Source organism: Echiichthys vipera (genome assembly GCF_963691815.1).
Source record: "Echiichthys vipera genome assembly, chromosome: 12".
Lineage (NCBI taxonomy): Eukaryota > Metazoa > Chordata > Actinopteri > Perciformes > Trachinidae > Echiichthys > Echiichthys vipera.
The window spans coordinates 10,984,279-11,006,483 of record NC_139837.1 but is presented as its reverse complement, the minus strand read 5'-3'; the positions used below and the strand labels follow the sequence as shown (position 1 = coordinate 11,006,483).

The 22,205-nt window shown below is 41.4% G+C and overlaps 1 protein-coding gene across 4 annotated transcripts in view; it reads right to left on the bottom strand.

The window, feature by feature from the left end:
- fermt2 (FERM domain containing kindlin 2) overlaps positions 1 to 18,082 on the bottom strand; it is a 41,226-nt gene extending 23,144 nt beyond the window's left edge. For all 4 annotated transcript variants that reach the window (XM_083925001.1, XM_083925002.1, XM_083925003.1 and 1 more), the window contains exons 1-3: positions 17,890 to 18,082; positions 15,720 to 15,877; positions 839 to 1,072 (exon numbers count right to left, since the gene is read on the bottom strand). In XM_083925001.1, the coding sequence (XP_083781127.1) occupies positions 839 to 1,072; positions 15,720 to 15,876 (391 nt within the window). In that variant the 5' untranslated portion in view covers position 15,877; positions 17,890 to 18,082. The remainder of the gene's footprint in view (positions 1 to 838; positions 1,073 to 15,719; positions 15,878 to 17,889) is intronic.
- Between the last annotated feature and the right edge of the window lie 4,123 nt (positions 18,083 to 22,205).

Below are 22,205 nucleotides of genomic sequence, written 5' to 3'. Positions count from 1 at the left end.
GTGGGGGTTCTCCTAACATGCAAACCCTACTGGAGACACTGACTAAGAGACAGGGGTGAAGTCTGAGCTGAGGAAAAGTGGGCGTTAGCAGGTCAAAAGGTCACTGGGGTCCACTGTGTGACCTCTGACACGTCTCTGACAGGACATCGTGGTGCCATTGATGGTAGATATCGATAGTGTGTGTGTGTGTGTGTGTGTGTGTGTGTGTGTGTGTGTGTGTGTGTGTGTGTGTGTGTGTGTGTGTGTGTGTGTGTGTGTGTGTGTGTGTGTGTGTGTGTGTGTGACCCTTGGGTACGAGTACGACTTCCACTTTAGGGGGGAGTTAAATTTGGACATACTAGTAGAAGAGATGATAGTTAAGCAAGACAGTGAGCAAGAGTATGAGCTATTCACACATGCACTCATTTGTACTTGTGTGTGCCTTGGCGCCTGAGACAGATTGATAATCTCTGTTTACTAAACATTACAGTAAGACCGATGGAGCCCAGGTTCCAAGGACACAACTCCAGAGCCAACAGTCAGGAGACGGGACTCCAGTATGCAGAGCTCAGAACATGTTTAATAAACACAACAAATTGCCAGGGATAAAAACAAAGTGAGAGGAAGGACATGATTTGATATGTGTGATGTAGAACATTTCCAGAACCTTTCCAAAAATAGTCTTACAAAAAGATGTTTTTGGTTCAGCAGGGTGGGCACCTTTAGCAGGGCCTAGTAGACTGGAATATTCTTCACCCATAGCCATTATTCACATCTTATACAGTCACACCTGACCTCACATTTGCCTTGTGACTGTTTTTTACATCTCGACTAAAATCATGGACGTCGCTCCACTTACTGAAAGTTTTACAGATGTCGGACACAGCCTTGAAGACGCGGTCGGAGAAGTTGACCTTGACTTTCATGTGCTTCATATTGGGCAGCTGGAGTCGCAGCAGCTTGTGCTGTGGCGTGAAAAGCAGCCTGGCGTCGGCTTGGATGCCGTACTTGTCCAACGTCCAGTGGGTTTTCAACAGCCATGTCTTCTTCTTCTCCCACCACAAAGCATGGTCTGACCAGTCCTTCTTCACATCTAAGGAGGGAAGAAAAGATTAAAGTGGATGAGTTTTGGTAGTAACTGCAAAGATGTAAAATGATACAGCAAAAGATTGAGTATTTGTATTTTTTTACTAACATCTCTTTGCTAAAGTGCACAGCGCTATAATAGTTTAAATTTGTATCTATCATCAGCAAGGTGAAGATATTGATGGCAAAAGGAAAGTGTAACTAGAGCATTTAGCCTGTAGCCATCATTGAGCTGACCTGAGCTCACCAAATATGTCCCTCTGGGGCAGAGGGTCACATTTGGGGTGATAGTGGGGGGCACAAAAAAGGTTTGCACAGGGGCGGTGAAGTCAAAGTGAGAGGGAGGAGATGACTAAGTGTGTGAAAGACGTGGCTGTTTGTGTGACTCTACGGGGATATCAGGTTCATACCTCCCTCTTTGTTCAAAAGTCACACTGTGATCCCTCTAAAGCAGACACAAGCCACCCAAAACCCCACATAGCTCCCAGGCTTTCTCTCCGCAGGGCTCAGAAACAATGGGGACGGACCTGTGTTCTCATGGTGCGTGTCTGACTTCAAGGGGAAGGTGAAAACCGCAGGGATTTAAGGGAACTCAAAGCAGCTGTTCCTACAGATCACCTTGTTCTGGTTACCATACAAGTAGAACTGTGATGGGCTGAAGTTGCATTTGTGTTGCCAATCACCTCAAAGTGAAAGGTAAAAAGGGGAAAAGGCAGCCTCTCCCACACTCAAAAAGAGAATGAGAGTTCCTTTGCATGCATTTCCTATATGTATCACCTTAACGGGATACATTCAGAGAGTTAAAAAAGTGTGTCCATCCACTGTTTATGTAAAACCATACTGTGTATTTGTTACTTTGTGTTTAAGTGAAAAGGCCTTAGCAGTCTACGATAGTTGATATGGAGTGAATATGCCTTTAGTTTTTAGCCTGTTATACTTTCAGATGTCCCCCCTGTGTAGTGATGTCATTACTCCGGCATTAGTCCAGGAAGGCACTTCCCAAAGCGGTGTCTCATTTCCTCCACCCACATACCCCTTCATCGCTTCTCCAGCCTATCCTCTGTCTCACTCAGGGTCTCTCGCTCTCCTTTCAGAGTCACTGTGTCCAGGCACAGACGTCAGTTTGCTCAGTCATCCTTTAATCACTGGATCTGAACTGTTTCAACTTATATACTGCCGTCTGTGTCAGCAAGAGTATTTAAAGGCATATACCCTGGTTTGATAAAGAGTTGTCATCTAAAGCAGCATCATGACCAGACCACAAACAACACGCCTATGAGTTTAAAAACAAACAAACAAACAGTCAGCTAGATGACAAGAATAGTATAGAAACCGTCACGATATCAACTTGCACAATAAACAAATCGCATATTTCATTTTTTCTCAATCTTGCATTTGTGTTTCAATTTTTTCAATACAATAATGTTGGAAATCATTTCCTTTCTGAAATTTGTTGTATTTTTTTTTAATTTGACAAGAAATTTATTGTATTTAGCAGTATAATAAAAGCAGAAGAAAGGAAATTGTACTCAGTTCTGCCTATCTGTTTTATTTATCGCAAATAATATTATTATATCGCATTTTTCCTCATATCGTGCAGCCCTGTATCATACATATATTTTTATGTCATACATATAGCATATCATAATATAAGGTTAGCCACAGTATGAGTTAAAGCAAGGTGTTCTTTACCACCATATCTCTCAATAATACTTTATACTTATAACTTATTGTCAACGACCATAGTACTTTACTGCTGGGCTGCAACTAATGATGTATTAATCAATTGTTTAGTCTCTATAGAATGGAGAAAATAGGGAAACTTTTGAGAACTCAAGATAACATTGTAAAAATGATTTATTCTATCTGACCAACAATCCAAAATATGAAATTTACGGTGCAAGCACATCCTCACATCTGAGAGGCTGATGCCCACTGCTTCTGCTCATTGTGATAGAAATATAGTAACAATGTTAAAAGACAGGGGGACAATCTTAAATGTTGACGTTAACCCCTTCCATCTGTCAAACAGCTTGGTGCCATGGTAACCTAAACCTTGAGGGTCCCTCTGTTTCCCTGTTGTGTTTCCTGACCCTAACTTTACATAGGGGCATCCATATGCATTGTTGACACTCTCCTGCTGATCCCCTTCTAAAAGCTGAATGAATGGGATTAGTGGGTGAGATCGGCTGCTTAGAAACAGGAAACAAGACTGCTGTGATGTGAGTAAAGAAAACTGGGATGAGGAAGAGATTACATTGGTGATTAAGAAGGGAAGGAAAGTTCCAGAAGAAGAGTGGCCACCAGCATCTCAATGCAGATGGCATTGTGAAGGCCCAGGACTGTGTGAATTGATTTGGGGGGGGGGGGGGGGGGGGGGGGGGCTGTTTGTCAAGCTGTTTGGTTTTATTCTGTTTACTCCAGGGGTAAACACTTGGTACTTGAGAGAAAACATTCCAAGCTTTCTTTCCAAGACCCTGTGTGAGTTACTCTAACAGCATGGGGGGCTGGCTGTCATCGCTCCACTCTGATGCCTCAGCTGTGCAAAACACAACTTCATTGCAGCCATCAGACAAACTGTTCCCTTAAGTGAACTGCAGCTATTAAAGGCTGAAATAATGAGAGGGAGTATGGAGAGGAAAATTGAAAATAGACCTGAATGTATTTTCATAACTCTGCACACAGTTTTTCCTTATAACCTTGTAATTTCTGGTGTCTGGGAGCAATGCAGAACAGCTAGCATTAACGTTTGGCACTCAGGTCTTCACCACAGACCACGTTCTATAGAAACGTCCTCATACCCAGCATGCATCACCACCATACAGACTGTGGCAAGGCATGAATGCATGTCTTGGCTGGTCCTAGTTACCCTCAACATGCTCTCGATGGCCCCTGCTCCACTGTTTCCTTGTCACCGCCCAGCGCCAGAACCCTAATGGACATAGCCTTTCCTTCTGCTTGCTTGTGTTATTACGCAGTGGCTCGATGTGGGGTGATTGGATGAGGGAAGTTTACGTAGGCGTCCATTCGGCTCTTTCAGCAACAAGGTGGTAACTCAATCCACAGAGAGGGAGGGAGCGAAGGCCAGTGGCATGTCCAAGCTAAAAATACAGCCTGCCAAGCCTGACGTAATGCAGCAGCCAGAGGAGCGGGGGCCTAAGTAATTGGGTGCATTAAATGTGGACCCACAGTGTATATGTGTGTGTGTGTGCGCACAAAGAGGGCTTGGAAGACAAGGGGAGGGGAAACAGAATGGGAAAACCATGTTTTATGACCTCTGCAGGATGTGAAAGATGATACAGAGATGGTGTGTGTGCTTGTTTGGGGATTTGTCAAAGGGAGGGTGTTTTTATCCATCCATTAACTACATTAGCTCAGTGCGTTTGTGCGTGTGTGTGCTTTAACAAGCTAAATTAATCCATAAATTCTGTCAAACTGAGTGCTTTTCATTTATCCCTATCACCACCGCAAGACCACTTCCTCTGCTTTGTGCACCAGATACCAGAGCGAGAAATACTGCTTTAGAAAGACAGATTCATACTTATTCTACAAAAGTAATTAAGCAAAAGCACAGAGCACACTGAAATGTACTTTAATTGTTGCAAAGTGAGCATAAAAGTACCCAGTTTGTAGGGTTTTAATTGGAATAATACAGGACACTGAATTGTCCCTACTTCCCATCACTCCTCTTTGCTCTCTCCATCCCTCCCTTCCCAGGCAGAGTATCTGTTATGTTTACATTAGGAGGCAGCTATGTTTATGAGGCCTGTTCTTGAGGGGGAGGGGACGGGACGATACTGGAGAGGATGAGAAAGAAGGGACAGGAGAAAGGGCATGAAAAGGAGAGATGAGGAAGACGAGCAAAGGACAAGGGAGGAGCGTCGACTGGGGACACAATAATATGAGACCGAGCAAGCGAGCTAAACTACTAAATATGTAAATATTCATCTCCAATTTCATTGCATAAATAAAATTGAAAAACTGCCTTTATGCCTAAAGACGGACAGCTCGTATGCATCTATGTACTTGTTGCTAACACACTTGCGTACACACATTCGGTAGCTGATGACATCCTCAGCTGTCTGCATTACATGTTAATCGTTCTGTAAATATAACTCTATTCCTTGTTTTTCTATCCAAAAGCTATTTCTGTATCACTGTTAAGAATGTTATTTTACAAGTTGACATGTTTCCAGCTGTTGCTGAACAACATACTTAGTGATTTTGGCAGTTCTGTTTAAATATCTTTGGGATTTTTTTGGGATACAAACCAATAAACCCTTGCTGTTGCATATGAACTCAGTGACTCATATTTACTCTTTATTTGGCTTCAACCAGCAAAACAGTGACAGTCAGCTGACGCCTAAAGCAAAACCCAGGCTCATCTCTAGCATCATTGATGGTGATGATTTAAGACACACTTACAGTTCAGGACTTTTTCACTGTGCTTGTTTTGCACAGTTGGCCCGAAAATGTTTTTCATCAGCTGTCAGCCATCAGTGATAACCATAGCCACGCAGTGCAAGGCTTTGTCATTTTCAGCCATCAGCTGATACAGCCGAGTGAGGCTGGTCATGCTGTTTCCTTGGTGACTCCTGACTGACGCCGCGGGGGCAGTGGTGCAAGGCGACAACTTGTTTTCATACACAACAAAGACACGGAGCTGCAGGTCACACACACGCACACACAGTTCATCCCATTCAACAACATGAAAGCCCTTCTTTTTCTAAATATGTTCTACGTCTAAAGCAGGGTGAAGGTCGGTACTGACAAGTAATACAGGAAGCAACTGTTCTGCACTGTCCTTGAATTAGATCTGCTGTAAATGGCCTTAAAGCACTGACTCACTTGTACAGTCGTGCTAGATGGTATCAACATCAGATACCCAGCATGTATACAGCAAGTTTGATAGAGACAGGTGATGACAATATCTGTATGGCAGACATGAGATACTAGACAGGAGTCACACGGGATAACAGTGTGAGGAAGATTATCACCATACGTCAGAGACAGAAGTGGCAGCAGATGAGCAGACTTGCTGCTGGGCTTGTAACGAATAATCAACACTAAAGCCAGAAGTCATACTTGCGATGTATCCGTTTCATCTGGTACACAATCAAGAGTGTGTAATACTGGCAACTAGGGCTCAAATCTTTTTGTAATCCAGTATTCTACTCATTATTCCATCGATGAATCGAGAAATCAGATAAAAAAAAAGAAACCTTATACTTTCGCGTAAAAAATTATTAAAATTTGCGTTATTTTGCAAAAAAATATATAATGTCTGGGGTAGACCCATTTGGTGTGGTAACCTTACAGGGGTGGGTGTGTGTGTTTGTGTTTGAGTGTACACGTGTGCGTTAGGGGGTGGAGGGGGGGAGAGAGAGAGAGAGAGAGAGAGAGAGAGAGAGAGACCAGATTAGTGTGTTGAAGGCAATACGATCGCAATTTACCATGAAGAACTTTACTATTAAAACAATTCAAAGTGGTGCATAAAATTCTATGTGATGCACGTGTTAACTCAAACGGGTTTCAAAGACAAATAGATTTATCTAGAAAAGGATTTAGAGATAGATATCAGGAAGAGTGAGTCGCTCTCTTCCTGTTTACCGTAACAACAAGCAACGAACAAAACGCGACTGACACATTTACTCAAACAAAACTATAAAGAATGATCAGGGAGGTAACGATGTGTTTAACATTCCTGAAAAACTAAACATTGAGTCATTCACGAGGAAAGCTAACGTTAGCATTCTCTTCCTGTTTCTCCTTAAATACGACAACCGCCTTCATTAAACCGGAACAGCGGCGCTCAGTGAAGTGCTGTTAACAACGGGTTGCTTTCGGCTCAGACCCTGAATCATCAATGATGTGCTGTTGTGGTATAACAGTTCTAGTTTGCAGAGGACACATTGCACCTTTTTTGCTTCTTTTTAAGTGTGAAATGATCCCTAAATTATTCTCTTTCGCCTTTTCCGGATGTAGTGGTGTGCGGTCTGCAAAAATAGTCCGCGTGGAACAATGAGCCCTGTGCTGAACAGGCCGCATAACGCACACGATAGGATTTAAATGACTCATCGAGGCAGAGATTTACCCGAGTAATATTTTCAGCTCTACTGGCAACACATTTTCCTTGACTTAACTGAAAAGGTAAAAGCATTGACTGGTATTTTGATTTATTTCAGCTGCATCCTTTGATATTAACTAATACCATTAAAACTCAAGTTCTTTTGATTGACAATCTGAGTTAAATGAGGTTAGCTGAGCTTATTTCAGTCAGTAATTATTCAACATCTCAGTTTCCAGCCAATAGTCAAACAGGCCACTTACCACAGGCATTAAATATGCAAAACACGCCTGAACCCTTTCAAGCTGTCAAACTTTACCTGACGAAGCATTTAGACAAAGGGACACTTAGTGCTGCCATTAGCTTTTTAGGCTGCAGAAATAAGATTCAAAAGGTTAATCGAGGTTGTGCCCTGTGTCTGTGATACACAGCTCTCGTAAGTGAGAGAACCTTTAAGGTCAAGGCTGTCCTAAAAGGAGTCGGGGGACATTGTGATAGATATTGATTCAATAGTGTTGTACTGCCACAACTATTTCATCACATACAGACACACAAGGTCCGAATCTATGTAACTTCCACTTTTCAGAGAATAAGATGCCGACCCACAGACACACTCCCAAATCCCAAACATGCTCATCTATCTATAATCTAAAGAATACAGAATGTGCTATGGCAATGCTTCACGATAAAGCCCTCCCAAATGCTGGTAACACTCAGGCTTTCCATCTGAGGTTGGCTAGTACCCAACCGTTGGTGCACCATGGTTCAGGTCTCACTTCAACAGCTCCAGAGTATGACTAAGAGGTGAGGGCTATAGGTGAATTAGGAGGGAAGCAGAACCAGGCCCCGTACCCAGTAAAAGACAATAAGTGAGTAAAGTGATACTACAATCTTAACAGGAAATCTAGGAGCATCCAGTGCAGTAAGAAGAGAGTACAACAGTATGGGCTTTGATGCATTAGGAGAAGCCAGGAGGGCTATTAGAGGAGACCTCCTTAGAGACGGATAGTTTGTATCCATTTATGTCATAATACAAACACAGCAAAACAGTGGGGGTACTCCCTCCTCCACCCTGACACAGCTTTATACAATAAAGTGTTCAGGGGCCCGGTGGAATAATGACATTACAAAGAAACACTGGGAATAAGATCAATGGAGCAGTATTCATCTGTCCTTCTATCCATGTATGCATCCTGCCAGACGTCGCCTCAGGACTGTGATAAGCCATCCCACTGATTCCTCTGTGAGTTGAACAGGAAGCTGAATATCTTTAGAAACCCTGAGGTGGACTGACATGGTAAAAAAATAAAATAAAAAAATCACACAACTGCTTCCAGGTTCAATATTTGGATAATCTGCAGTACCACTAAAACAATTAGCTTTATCAACCAATTGCTTTCAAGTAGAAATACATAATTGCCCCAGTTTCAGCTATTTAATTATTATAAACTACATTTTATTTGAGTGTTGTTCAAATAAAATAAACCATCTGAAGACGTACTTTGATGACCTGTGATAACGACTGTCATCATTTTGAGACATTTTTCAGACAAATGCACCGGAAAATGAGAAAATTTAATGAGAGGGAAACGGTGTCAACTTTGCGTGACAAAGCAATAATAAAATCATTCTAACAATCTATGCTCTGTCACAAGTTAGCTGCCTTAATAAAGCCTCATCTCCTGGTTATGAAACCGAACACGGCGCTTGCTGCTTTGCTCTGTAAAAGGGAGAGTACAGACAGACTGTGCAGCGGGGACAGGTTTAAATGAATGAAATAGGGGCTGAGAACATAGACAAAAACTCCATATCAGTTTACTCCAGTGACACACAGGTGTGTGGTGTTACAACAACAATGTGCTACTCCAACATTTCCTTCCGATGGATCTACTGCGCTTGCTTGCCACTACAGGAAGGTGAGAAGGACAAAAAGCAACAGGCTTCTTACTCCCAGAGGAGCCATGAAAGTTTGTTCCACTGCATGTTTAAGATGCCAGACACAACTAATTAGATCGCCCTTAACAAGCACAGCAGTTCTTGCATTAAAGTGGACAAAGAGCGATAGAAATAAATGGAAACAAAATGTAGAGATATTTCAAATATGGCAAATTGATTATGCTGTGCTTTTCAAATATACATTTCTAAAGTGTCCAGATACCTTGCTCCCCTGTTCAGAATAATGCATCCTGTGATATTTGCAGCATTAAGCAGCTGATACTGTTCCCATATGACCCTACATCAAGGGACTACATTGAAACAGCTGTCAAAATCAAGTTTATTTCAGTCTTTGCAGAAATTTTTCCATGTAGATATGCAAGTAATTAACTTGGCTGGATGATGCAGATTTACTACCACAGCTGGTTTCTTTCCTTGACACAGTCTCCTTTAAAATTGTCATCATAGAACTAATGCATTAGTCAAGGACTACTCACAGGGAGGTAACTTTTCCTATCCATATGTAAGCACACGTGACATGCTGACTAAGTTTTCATTCAATCCACTGTCTGTACAGCCAAACAGAACATTGACAGGAAGAAATAATAAAATTGGCGCTCTATGTATGCAAGTATATATGCCAGGGGTTATAGTATGCGTGAGCACATGTGCAAGTCTGAGAAGAGAACAGCACAATCACTGTAGCATCTTGCTAGTGAAACAGGAAAGTTCTGGCCAGGGCAGGACCGCTACTTAGGCTAACTACTTCCTGTCAGAGAGATTACATAGCAGGATGATCACATAGGCTGCCAGGCCGTTTCTCACTTCATAATGGCAGACATTCAGCATGGCTCCAAAGTCACAATCAATGATTCTCATTACCCACTGTAACATATCTGAAATGTGTCATGGCAAGCTGATATGAGGAGAGGGAAAGTGGTTACAGCCATTATTAAAGAAATCTCCCACTCTCCTGGTGTACGATATTGAATGCATCATCGGGATAGATACGAGTATGCCATCTGACCTCTTCATCTCGCTCTCTAAAAAGAGGGACTAAAGACCCATCCCCTCAGCCCAACAGAATCATATCCTCTCTAAAAAAAAATCATAAATGCTGAGAAGGCAGCTAGGCAGGAATGTAAGGAAGGCACAAGGGAGAAGGCGGATAAAAAAAGCCCAGAGGAAGTTCAGCATCCTGTGTTAAATCGCGTCTGTTTCCTAATGAAACCTGCACTCTATTGTCAAACCAAAGCCATCTCCCTTTGGTCACTAAAATCGCAAGCAGACAGCATCTTGGCATGGCAAAAAGGACACAGCAGTCAAATATCTGACAACCTAAAACATTATCTTGAAAAAAAAACCAAAAGTTTCTCAGAAGAAACACTAAAGTTACTTATAAGTGAATTCTTATTGAATATTAAACCTCTGTTTTGTTAGAGGTGCCTTTGAATAGAGGGGTAGAAATTGAATGTGGGATGATGACATTTGCAGATTAACTTGCTCTGTGAATATGTAGGTCATCGCAAATACAAAACACACATTTTCTCTGACATGCAGGGAAAGTTCTCTACGCCTGGCTGGTGGTACAGAAGCCAAAAACTGCAGGGCCTCAATGGAAACAACCACATGAGCTACTGTATCATAGTCGGACTAGACCAGTTAGTTTGCTTAAGTTCTATTTATGGAACACTGAACAGCCAGCGTATTTGAGAAAGTGAACAATGTGTACTTTAATGTTTTGTATTGATTATTAAGTCACTCTATGTGGCTGGAGGAGTGGATTGTGTGATTACTAAATGACCAATACTTACAGTGAGACACTCTAATAAAAATGTTTCCACAAAATATATTTTGATGAAGGGAGAGAGAGAGAAGGGTGAAAACAGACAGAGAAGGAAAAGAGGGAGTTGACAGAGAGGGGGAGGTGGATGAAGCAGGCAGCAGAGAATCCAGCAATGACGGCAGCGACCAGAGAACAAAATGCCAAACCCTGAAAGTCATTTCCTGCTTCGTCGAAGACTTTTATGGAATTCTAGCAGCGTGGCTAACGTCACAACGAGGAGAGACAGAGAAAGCTCAGGCCCTTCACTCTACACACCTCCCTCCCCCTCTCTCTTTCCCTCCTATTTTCTTTTCCATCCAGTCCCTCAACCCTTAGCTGTCTTTTGTGTGGCTTTGAAGAGCCAATACAACGAGGATACATCCAGTTGCGTAGTATAACGTAAGTGTAATGTAATTAGTAATTTACCTTTGCTAGCCACACATGTTGCTCATCCCAAGGTTTGCTTTTACAGTGTATTGCACAATAAGCTAAAATATGTTATTCTAATTAGAGATGTTGCCATACCATTTTTTCCTTCCCCGTACCGATTCCGATACTAGTGTCTTCGAAAAAAAGACAAAGATCCAACTACGCCTGCAGGACTGTGATATGATTATCATTGTGGTAAGGCCTGGCTCAGGTTAAACCCTTTGTAAAACATGAATGAATACAGCAAATGAAAGCCATTTATTTTGAAATATTACAGTATAAAACCGTAGTGTAACAGCAACTTAACTAAATACAGGGTTCGTACACCTTTTCCAAGTTGAAATTCAAGCCCTTTCAAGTACTTTTAAGGTCCGTTTTGCAAGCTTTTCCAGCACCTTCGGGCTGTGATAAGTTACATATTCCTACGAATACATATTGAAAAGAATATTTCACCTTTTTTATCCCGTTAAAAAGAGATGGTCTTGTGCTATAAACAACTAAAATTGTGTTTTTTAACAAATTAAATTACTAGAACCTGTATGGACCCAGTAATAAATAATATATATACACAGTATATTTAATATATAGATTCCTATATATATATTCCTATTTATAATAAATTACGTGGTATCGGATCGGTGCATGGACTCCAGTACTCGCCGATACCAATGCCAACATTTTCGATAGTATCGGAGGCATTTCCAATACTGATATTGGAATCGGAACAACACTAATTCTAATCTATAGATTAGTTAGGTAGTGTTTCCATTCACTTGTATTTTATGAGGTCACAGCCACAGCGGAAACAGCTGATCAGGCCTGTGAGTTACCTTTTTTGACAAAGGTCAAAACCACTTCAATCGAGCATAAATGGAGTTTTGCTGTTTCCATTCAGCTCTTCTAATGTGGCAGGGGTGCTGTTGCTTGACTCCCTTCTTGAGTCTCAAATTGCTAATCGAACCATGAGCAATGACCGTCGTTCAGAAGAAGAAGTCTTGGGCCGCATCTGCTGGCTACACTGGAAAGTCCAAAATATTGGGCATTGCCCCCAGAAGCTAAATTGTCATCACACAGAATGCCAATTGGTTAGGAGATTGAATGTGATACATCATGAAAAGATGTGTATGGAAACACGGCCTGGCCTCAAGTACAGGGGGCAGGGAGTAAACCATTATCACAAAAAAAGCTCAACTTTCCACCTCAAGCTTGTGCAAAAAAAAACAATGCATTTGTGTGAAACATTGATAGCTTAAGCACTTACTGTAAGACACAGTTTAGCAGATTTAAAAGCGATGTAACTTGGGAGCAATCCCTTTAAATCCAATAAAACTCCTGACAGCTAATGTTGTTTTTGCAATATTTGTTTTCCCTTCTAAATGGCAATGTTAGCTTTTAGGAAAACAACAACAATGTCAGAGAAAGCAGCAGTGGTGGTAAGCATGGAGAGATGAAAGGATTACAGGAGTGGGGGACCAGGGGGTGGTAAATCAGATGGCTTTAAATACTGCTCTCCTGGAGAGTTGCAGGGGAAATGGAAGCAGCGTTTGCTGCTGTGATCAATAGCTAAGTGCCTTCCTGGCATTTGTCTATTTAATCCATTATCGAAGGCCATTTGAGCCTGCAATGTGGACGAAAGACCTGCAGCTCACAGGGAGCGTTAAAAGATGGATGCGGAACACATGTGGGTCGAGACACACCCACCAGCACTCAAATGCATGGTCACGTGTGGAAACACACGCAGAAATACTACTAATGAGTACACTTGCCATCATGCAGGAGACAGTTGTATTCATGTCGTGCTTTAAAAACAATTACAATTTTGAGGTAAAAAAATGCCAGCAGCATAGAGCAGCAAATGATTGAAAAAAGAAAAAAAACAGAGCACTGTCAGCCTCGCGGAAAGCAATTACTGAATCACAAGAGGTCCTTCATTTTGGAGAGCCAGAGACCGAGAGACAGAAAGAATAGGGACAAGGACAGAGAGAGATTTGTCATTGCACCAGGATGTCCTTTCAATGTGAGACTGTCACATTGGCTGCCAAAACTCTGTGGTATCTACGTGTCCTTTCTCACAGCACCATTTATACGTGCACATTTGCACATGTACAGTGTCTATGTATAACCTCCACATCAGGGCAATAAGCAAATCCAACAGTGGGAATGTGACAGCACCTCGGAGGTGTTCAGTGAGGACTGTGCGGCAGTCACCAGGGAGAGCTGGGAGGTATGTAAACAGGTAACTGACAAAAGAAATATTTTTCCCACAGAAGGGTGTCATATGAGAACGGGTACATATATTTACTTGCACACGTTGTTTCCTCTCTCCTCAGATTGTACGCTAACACAATAATACATAATGTGGTGTTAATTTGAAAAGGTCTCCATTGTAAAATCATGTTTAAGATGTTACTTCTTTTGACAATTATCAATTGATAAACTGTCCCAAATGATCATTAAGGAAATGGTTGGGGGTTTTTTTGGACTGATGAAAGCATATCTACATTGCCTGCTCCCAACACAAAATATTGTGTGTCACATGAACAGTGTACAGTTCCATGCAGTGTGCGGCCATGTGGAAAACCCATGTGGTCGGCGGGTTAATGATTACAATGGAAAACAACCTATCGACTAAGGGTAAAAGGGAGATGGCAGTCAAATGAAACGTCTCCACACTCGCTTTGTGAAACTAGTCAAGAGGCACAAGTTCACTCTCAAACACTCACAAAGCAGCATAATGTCAGCTCTGCTACTCACTAAGAGGGTCTATTACCTTTAAGCACACTACAGTTGGTCAATTTAACTTCAGTAATGGTGGTAGTTGTATAATAATGTGGAGGGGATTTAAATGTGTTTAAGAATAGGCTGGAACTACAGTACTTTCTTTGATAAGACAACAGCTGGAACAGCCATGCACATCAACATCCTGTTTTTTTACTTTGACGCAACAACAACCCACTGTGGCCAACAAATCAAAACTATTACTGTCAACTACGGATGTCAACATTATAAACCACTGGAATCCTGAACAAATAAAAAAGGGACATGTCATCAGCAAAACAGCTACATCCTTAAGAAAGGGAAAACAGAAATTAGGAAAGATCCACTCCCATCCCACCATGATGGCGGTTGACAACCTGTCAACTTGATGTAACTGTAACAGTAGGGCAAATTGATTTATATTTCAATAAAAGTATATTCAAATGTTACTTCACTGTTAGGCCTTATTTATCCAAGTGTTATAATACAAATAGCCCCACACTTCACCTCAGAGAAGGTGTCACATCAAGAAAGGTCATACCCTTCAACCACCAGACCTTAACAAAAAGTGCAAACACAACTCAAACACGGATAAGGCCAGGCCTTGAGTGGAACTGAGGTGGGACGACAAATGAATTCATGTTGTCCCACACACTGCAGCAACACTGCACTCGCCTAGCATATATGCTGCTTAGCACAGACGACCTCAGAGAACAAAGACCTCAATTATGTGGAGCTCTAACAGGAGAGCTAAAAACGGGACCATGGGCAGGGAATAAAACCTTGGAGCGCTGCAGGAATGCTGAGCGTTCAAGAACCATCAACACACAACACACTGTCACTCCCATATTCCACTGCCACCACCACTGAACTTTCTCCAGCCTCCATGAAACAGGGCAGTGTTCAAGTGGCTGGAACAGAGGACTCTTATGCTTACTTGCACCCAAACTTGTCAAGTGCGTAACTGCAGCTACAGAACAGTGCATGATACAGTGGGGGGAGGGAAGCTGTGTATGGTTTCTTTATACCTATGGTTAGTGACCCATATACACTGCAGGGTAACAAAGGGGAATATTAACCCCTGAAAGGCAAGACCAGAAACCTGAAAGAGGCATTTGAGCTGGTGTCATGCGACAAAGGTCAAAGGCAGATAAATCTCCATACTCATTAAATAGATAATTAGAACATGTATTAAACAAAACACGTTCCCAACCTCTGATTTTATACATGTTCTCTCAGTGTCTCCGGCTGAAAGCATTCTTTTAAGTTCCCAAAGATGACAAAGATGGAGAATGTCTGTTCTTAACAGCTTGTACATTTCAATAGAGTGGTGTTTACGTTGTAGAATCTCACACTACTTAAAATAAAATAAAATAAAAGAGGTTGGCAGGATGGTGCAGGGTCAGAGGTCAAAGGTCAAAGAAAGGGGCTTTCAGTACTACCAACCACATTCCCTCTATTACAGATGGAATGCATCTTAAATCTGATAACTCATGGTGGATTGTTGTCATATCTATCGTGTAAAATTTGTCAATTAATGCTATGCTCAAGCCTGTTTATTACACTTTAGATAAGCTGCTTTGAAAAGCCGCAGTGAACTGCTCTGGCCATTGCATGACAGCAGCTTACATGCACCCATACCTAGTTTCTCCACGAGTTTCAGCATGACTCCGCCGATGTGGATTTCCCCAGTTACCCTCAACGACACGTCCCTGTGGAGGTCGGTGACATGCATCTTCAGTTCCCACGTCCCGTCGGCGTAGCAGCCATCGGGCATTCGGATCCCGTCCAGCGCCATCCTGCCAAAGAGACCCACAGTGAGAAGGGGCGAGGAAAGGGGAGTGAAAAGAAACCTTTCGACCGTCCGAAAAGGAATAAATGTGGTGCAAAGCCCACGCATGCAAGGTCTTGAGAGAGAGCTGTACTGTGTTGGATATCGAGCGACTGGCTGTTATTTCTGCACTCGTGCACTTAGGCACTTAGTAGATTTCCTGAATATATGTGCTTTAATATATATTGGGCCAGGGCTCGAGGCTTACTTTAAAAGTCACGTATCAGGTTTTTAAGTTGGCAAAACTTAAAATACGGTCGTCATTTTTAGTACTTTATATTTTGATTCATTCAAATACTATGAAGTTATACATCAGCCTAACAATTCAAATGTGACGGAATAATGTGACATAAAAATGTAAAAATTCCCCATTTGTTTTTCGTTCAGGTTCCTCTGGTTCTTTGTCAGTTGAATCAATTTGCTCTTCATTTGTGATTTACTTAATTTGCTTCACAATTGTCTCTTAAACAAATGTCTGTGTGCATGTCCGGTTGAGGTTCTGACTCTATTGGAAATAAATATCACTAATGAAGTTTGCTTTCCCCAGCATACGTTAAAAAGGGGTTGCCACTGATGACAACGAGAGGCCAAGAATTGGTCATCAATGTGTCAGAAAAGTTGCCAATGACAACGGCAACTTTTACTGACTTCACCTGTCACCTAGGTGTGCCATGCTATTAAAATAGTGCTTATACATTAGAGCCTCACTACTTTGCAAAACTATGACAGGGCATAGGGGTGGACAATATGAATATGAATATAAAATGTGTCTACCATCAGAGATTTTGCCATAGCATTATAATATACGTACTGTGGAAGCTATACTTTAAAAAGGGGCATTCCAGGGTTATCCCAATTTAAAACAGTTGTGTCATGTCTGACAGAGTTTTCCAAAAGTACGAAAAATTAACCCTGATGGTGTCATAGCGATGTCATCTTGCACTGGCACCACTTATTCATAATAAAACAAAATGCCTGTGTGGGTATTTACAGTACAAAACAAAATCGTAGACACATTTGAATGAGTTTTGCATCAACCGATCAAGTTTCTCGATTTGTCTGCAATAGCCTACACTGGATTTAACAAACACAAACATCTTTCCCTGATTACTTTAGCCATAAACAGTTGTTTCAATTGATTTCCCATTTATATTGATACAGCCAAAAACCCAATGATCCTCGTTAATGACATTGCCCACTCAAAGCAAGGCTCATCCTTCATTGAGAGTACTTTTTGGTGATTATTCAGTATATTTTTGGAAGCACACCTTGTGCTTCTAATCAGGTATTTTTCCATTCTGCTTTTGCTACTTTTGGTCAAATAAGATGCACTTCTCCCAACACTAGCACACTCTTATGGAAGTACTACAGTGGAGGCAGATGAGGTATTTTAGCTCACTAATTGACCCTCGAGGATGATAGGTGAACAAAATCATCCCTTTGCTCTTTGCTGGGAATGAGACGCGCCCTGTTGTGTGAAGTCACTACCAAAGAAAAGTTACATTTATAGCCTATCTGTCATTCTTTGATGTGGGCTTGTTAGGCAGTGAGTGGCCTGGCGATCGACACGGCAGTCTAATCAATAAACACGGCGGAACAAAGGCTATGGGCCCGCGTCTACAAGTTCAACAAGGACCTTCGACAGCTTTAATGTCCGGAAAAGAGCCGGTTCACCTGTTCAAAATAACGGTAAAGGCACTCTTACAAATAAGGCAGAGGGGCTTCATTATGTAAGCAGACTCCGCGCAACAGCTCCCCGGGCTACATGCACGCTCACTCGGTCGGTCGTTAAAAGGAGTAAGTTCAGTAGAAAGTGTATTTAAAAGCAAGCAAACCGCTCAAATTAGCTTAATAGTTGTTAACTGAAGCGCGGGTTGTATGCAACATAAGCGGTAAGACAACAATAACAACAAAAAAACATATTTCACAGCGGCGAAGGAGCAAAGCTTTGAGGACGAACATTAAAATGTGTCTACTCACCTTCACAAAGACGGAAAAAAACCCACTAAAACAGTCGACTACACGGTACACGACAGCTCCCCTCTCTTTAAATCATGTATAAGGTGTTTTTTGTCAATAAAAAACAGAAAGAAATCCCCGAAGAAGTCGCTGAAGAAGTGAAGTATCCCAAGCAGTTTTCCTGCAGGCTTCGGCTTAATGGAGTCCAGCCGTCCCTCGTTCTCCCTCCCTCTTTCCAGCAGCGGATAACGTCACTGCTCCAAGCCCACTTTTCCTTTCGTACTGGGGGCTGTTCTGGTCGCCTGCCGGCCCCCCCTGTCACCTCACACACACATTTACACACACCCTGAGACAGGACCTGTGAGTGTCAGTTGTGGGTTACTTCTCCCTTTTTGGCTTTTTTTTTTGTTCATCAGAGAGAGACACTTTTTTAAGTAATGGACTTGTACTTCTACTTCTACTACTTGTCACATTCACACAGACATTCACACTGATGGCAGTGGACATCTACAGACCATCTAATCTAACCATTCACACCACATTTACACACCCATGTGCAGCACATGGAGCAATTCGGGGTTCAATGTCTTGCCCAAGGACACTTCTACATGTGGACCAGGGGAGGTGGGGATCAAACTACCAATCTCTCCAATAGAGGATGATCCACTCTTCCACTGAGTCACAGTCGCAGAGTGCTCTTTAGCATTATTTGACCAGTACTTTGGTTTGAAATCCAGCTTAAAACTGTCAAAACAAACACATCTTTTTCCACTCCTGTAATTCATGAGACAAGAAAAAGAAGTATTCATGTGATTTTATCTATTTTTGTTCCGTTTCTAACTACTTCGCCTACTGGTAGAGCATTTAACCCTCCTGTTGCCCTCAAATTTTACTAACACCATTTATTCTAGGGGTCAATTTGACCGTTAAACATCTGGAAAATGGTCCTAATCAATTTGTGACTCAATTTAAGTCGGGTACTTTATGTATTTATTTAACAAAATGAAAAAGATTACTGATCTTCAATGGCATGGTGGGATTTCTGTCTGTGTGTTTTAAAGTAAGTCTGTTATTTTAAGTGCTATTTTGTGTTATTTGTAATATCTGGAATGAAAGTAACGTTATCAAGGACAGCAGCATGAATTTGACCTCATATAATATTTGAATTGTCAAATAAACAATAATAATAATGATTCAATCATCCAGATTATCAAAGTGAACCAAAGGAACACCAATGAGAAAAGTACATGTACGATAAGAACAATAAAAAAATATATATAATCATGACAATTTTAGGTTTTTTTATGAGTTGTCCCCATAAAATGAGGAAAAGTCATAACTATAAAGCAAAAAAACAAAAAAAACGTCATTATTTGGAGATTTTAAGCATTAAATGGGGTCAAATTGACCCGTAGGAGAACAGGAGGGTTAAACAATAGAGATCCATAATATTTCATGATTTGACCTAATATTGAATCTTATTATGGAGCTTAACTGGTAAGTACAGGTGCTGACAAGTAATACAAACAATATTTACCTCTTGACATATGATGTGATTCTGAACTATCTGCCCAAAGCAAGCTTTCATGTGAGTTTTAGTGTCAATATCACTTTGAAGCTTGGTAAAACATAACACAGAATAGAAATAGAAATAACCCTCAGTAATACATTATGTAAATGTGAACAGAATAAGGCTGGCTTGCATTTGTATGTCTTACTACACATTTAGTCAAACTGCAGCCCTGCAAAGTACAAAATCTAACGCTATGTGGATAATGGACATGCAGTAAAGATCTCCAGCTGCCTTTTATGGCAATAATGCTGCAGAGCCTTTGCAGCCGCATCCAGGGACCTTTGGGTCTTTAGCCCCCGGGAGTAGAAGCACACAATAACAAGGCATTTTGGTTTTGTCACTTTTACAGTTTTAATAAATGAAAAAGTTTCTCCAAAATCTCCCTTTAAGTGTTTCTCCATTTTTGCTTTCAGTGTCGAATAATCCACGTCGACTTAAAGCCCCAGTGGACAACTGTGAAGTGTAGAAATTAGCCAAGATATACACATATACTTTGATTTCTGACATATCCCATATGTTCGAGCAGTATGTTATTGCTGGTCCGAGTGGAGGTATGTCAGACTACTTCATATTCTCTTTGGGGTTTTAAAGTAAAGCTACTTTATAACTCAAAATTATAACAGGGATCACTGTAAATTAATATAATATCATCAGTGAGTGTGGCAATCATAGCTTTCTTTAACCAGGTTGTTGCTCACATCTTCACTCCTGCTGATGAATGATGGCATTTTATGAGTGCATTCGAACAAATGATCAGCCAGGAGGACAAAGATAGAGCACGGCTGCTGTAGCTTTTCTTTCCAAAGCAGCAGCACAATACACACTCCAACACACACTCCCCAAGTGGTCCGCAGTATAGTCCCATGAATCATCAGTGTTTCTGGCTCAGTAGCACGCTCGGCTACGATCCTCCAGCTCAGGAATCTGGGCCTTGAGACTACAGTCTGCATCAAAGCGATTTATAACCTCTTTCCCTGCAGCTCTGACCCCCTCGTCAGTGTCTGGCACCCAACCCATTGCCTTTTATAGGCTGTGTTTTAATTGCAGAGTAAACATTTGAGTCCGTCAGATGCAGAGCAGGAGAGTCAGATGGAGAGGAGAGCTGGCGTGGCTTCTGATGATGTGGACGGGGAGGTGACCGGGAGAAAAAGAGGCAGAGGGATGGAAGACGTGAGGGGAGGGCATGAGTCACCTTTAGAAAAACAATGTCAGTTTGGGGTAAAACTTTATATATATTTAATGCCAATTTTCCGTTTTATCTCACCATTCTTAAAACATAATCGATGAAGTCAAACATAAATAAATGAGAGCATTAACAACTGTCAAAATAGATCAATTAGTTAATGGCAATAAGTAGAAATGGGAATGATGAAAGGGCACTGGACAACAGATGGTCAATAGAGGTCTTTGTTCCACTATTACCTATAGATGACTGACCTCTTCTGGCCAAACACAGAACAGCAGGACCAAATGCATTATTTATGAGATTCACCTCTGTTCTAAATGGTCCCATCTGTGAGCCTTGCCTTTGCAGATGTTGCTAAACGGCATTAAAGCGCCGGTAACTCATTAGGAAGCCACGACTGCTTGTGGATTACAATGTGGCCTATTCACGATCAAAACGCCAGCTTTGTTATTCACATCAGGGGGTGCCTCGGAAAGAATCTGATTCGAGTTTCAGACGAACAAATAGCTCTATTGTGCTCCAAAATCAGTCTGGAAATGAGCAATGACACCATCTTCCTCTGGTGATTTCAACCTCCTCCTCCTACGCAACAGCATAAACAGAGTCCAAGTCCAATAATTTTTTCCCCCCCTGCTAATATCTGTGGGATATGACGGATTAAGAAGTCATTGTATCCAAAGAAAAAAAGAAATGCTTTAATAAAAGGAAATAAATACAGTGCTTTGGATGGCAGTTAGAATCCATTACAGGCATGGGTTATTGCACAGCTCTAAGGACAGACAGAGACACTTTCCAGACATCCATTCAATGTTAGAGCAACAGTGGACACACATTTAATGCATTTCATTCAATACACCCATGCTAAATGTCAATGCTTATTTCTCTCATCCAATGACCAATTACATATGGCTGCAGGCCCTACCTTATAACATTTAGACTGACAACACATCTGTGATGGCGTTTCATTATTTGACTTAATAATGGCTTCGAAACTGGTGTCAACAGCAGGTTTGAATAGACAAAACATGTAACAGTAGACATTTCCCTGATGCTTGTGGTGCCTTTGACAAGAAAACAAATATACTGTCATCATTCAAAATGTTGTGCATTAAATGCTCATGTGGTCAAACGTATGATGTATCTTGAAAAAGTCTTCTTTAATGCGCTCCAGTTCCGTTTTTTTTTTTTTCCTTTTGCAAGCAGAGTGAACATAGTTGAAGATCTGTGCTTGGATCAATAGTTGCTAGAATGGAAAAATGTGCAAAGTTCACATATATTTCAGAATCACAGAGCCAAATCACAAACACTGGCAGGAACATTGTTGTCATTGTTACGATAGCCTGTCCACATTCTTACACTGTGTATTTGCTTTGTCTGAACCCACACAGCGTGACTTAAAGATACAGAGGCAACAATGGAAATGTCCTTGTGTTTTGCAATGCATGTAGTCTCCAAAGTAAACTGCATAGCTACTGTCCAAGTAACATGTTAAAACTGCTTTCTGCATCTACTGCTGCGATGTAACACATGCTCAGCAAAAATAAATCAACAATGGACTGTTTTTCTATACAATTTCTG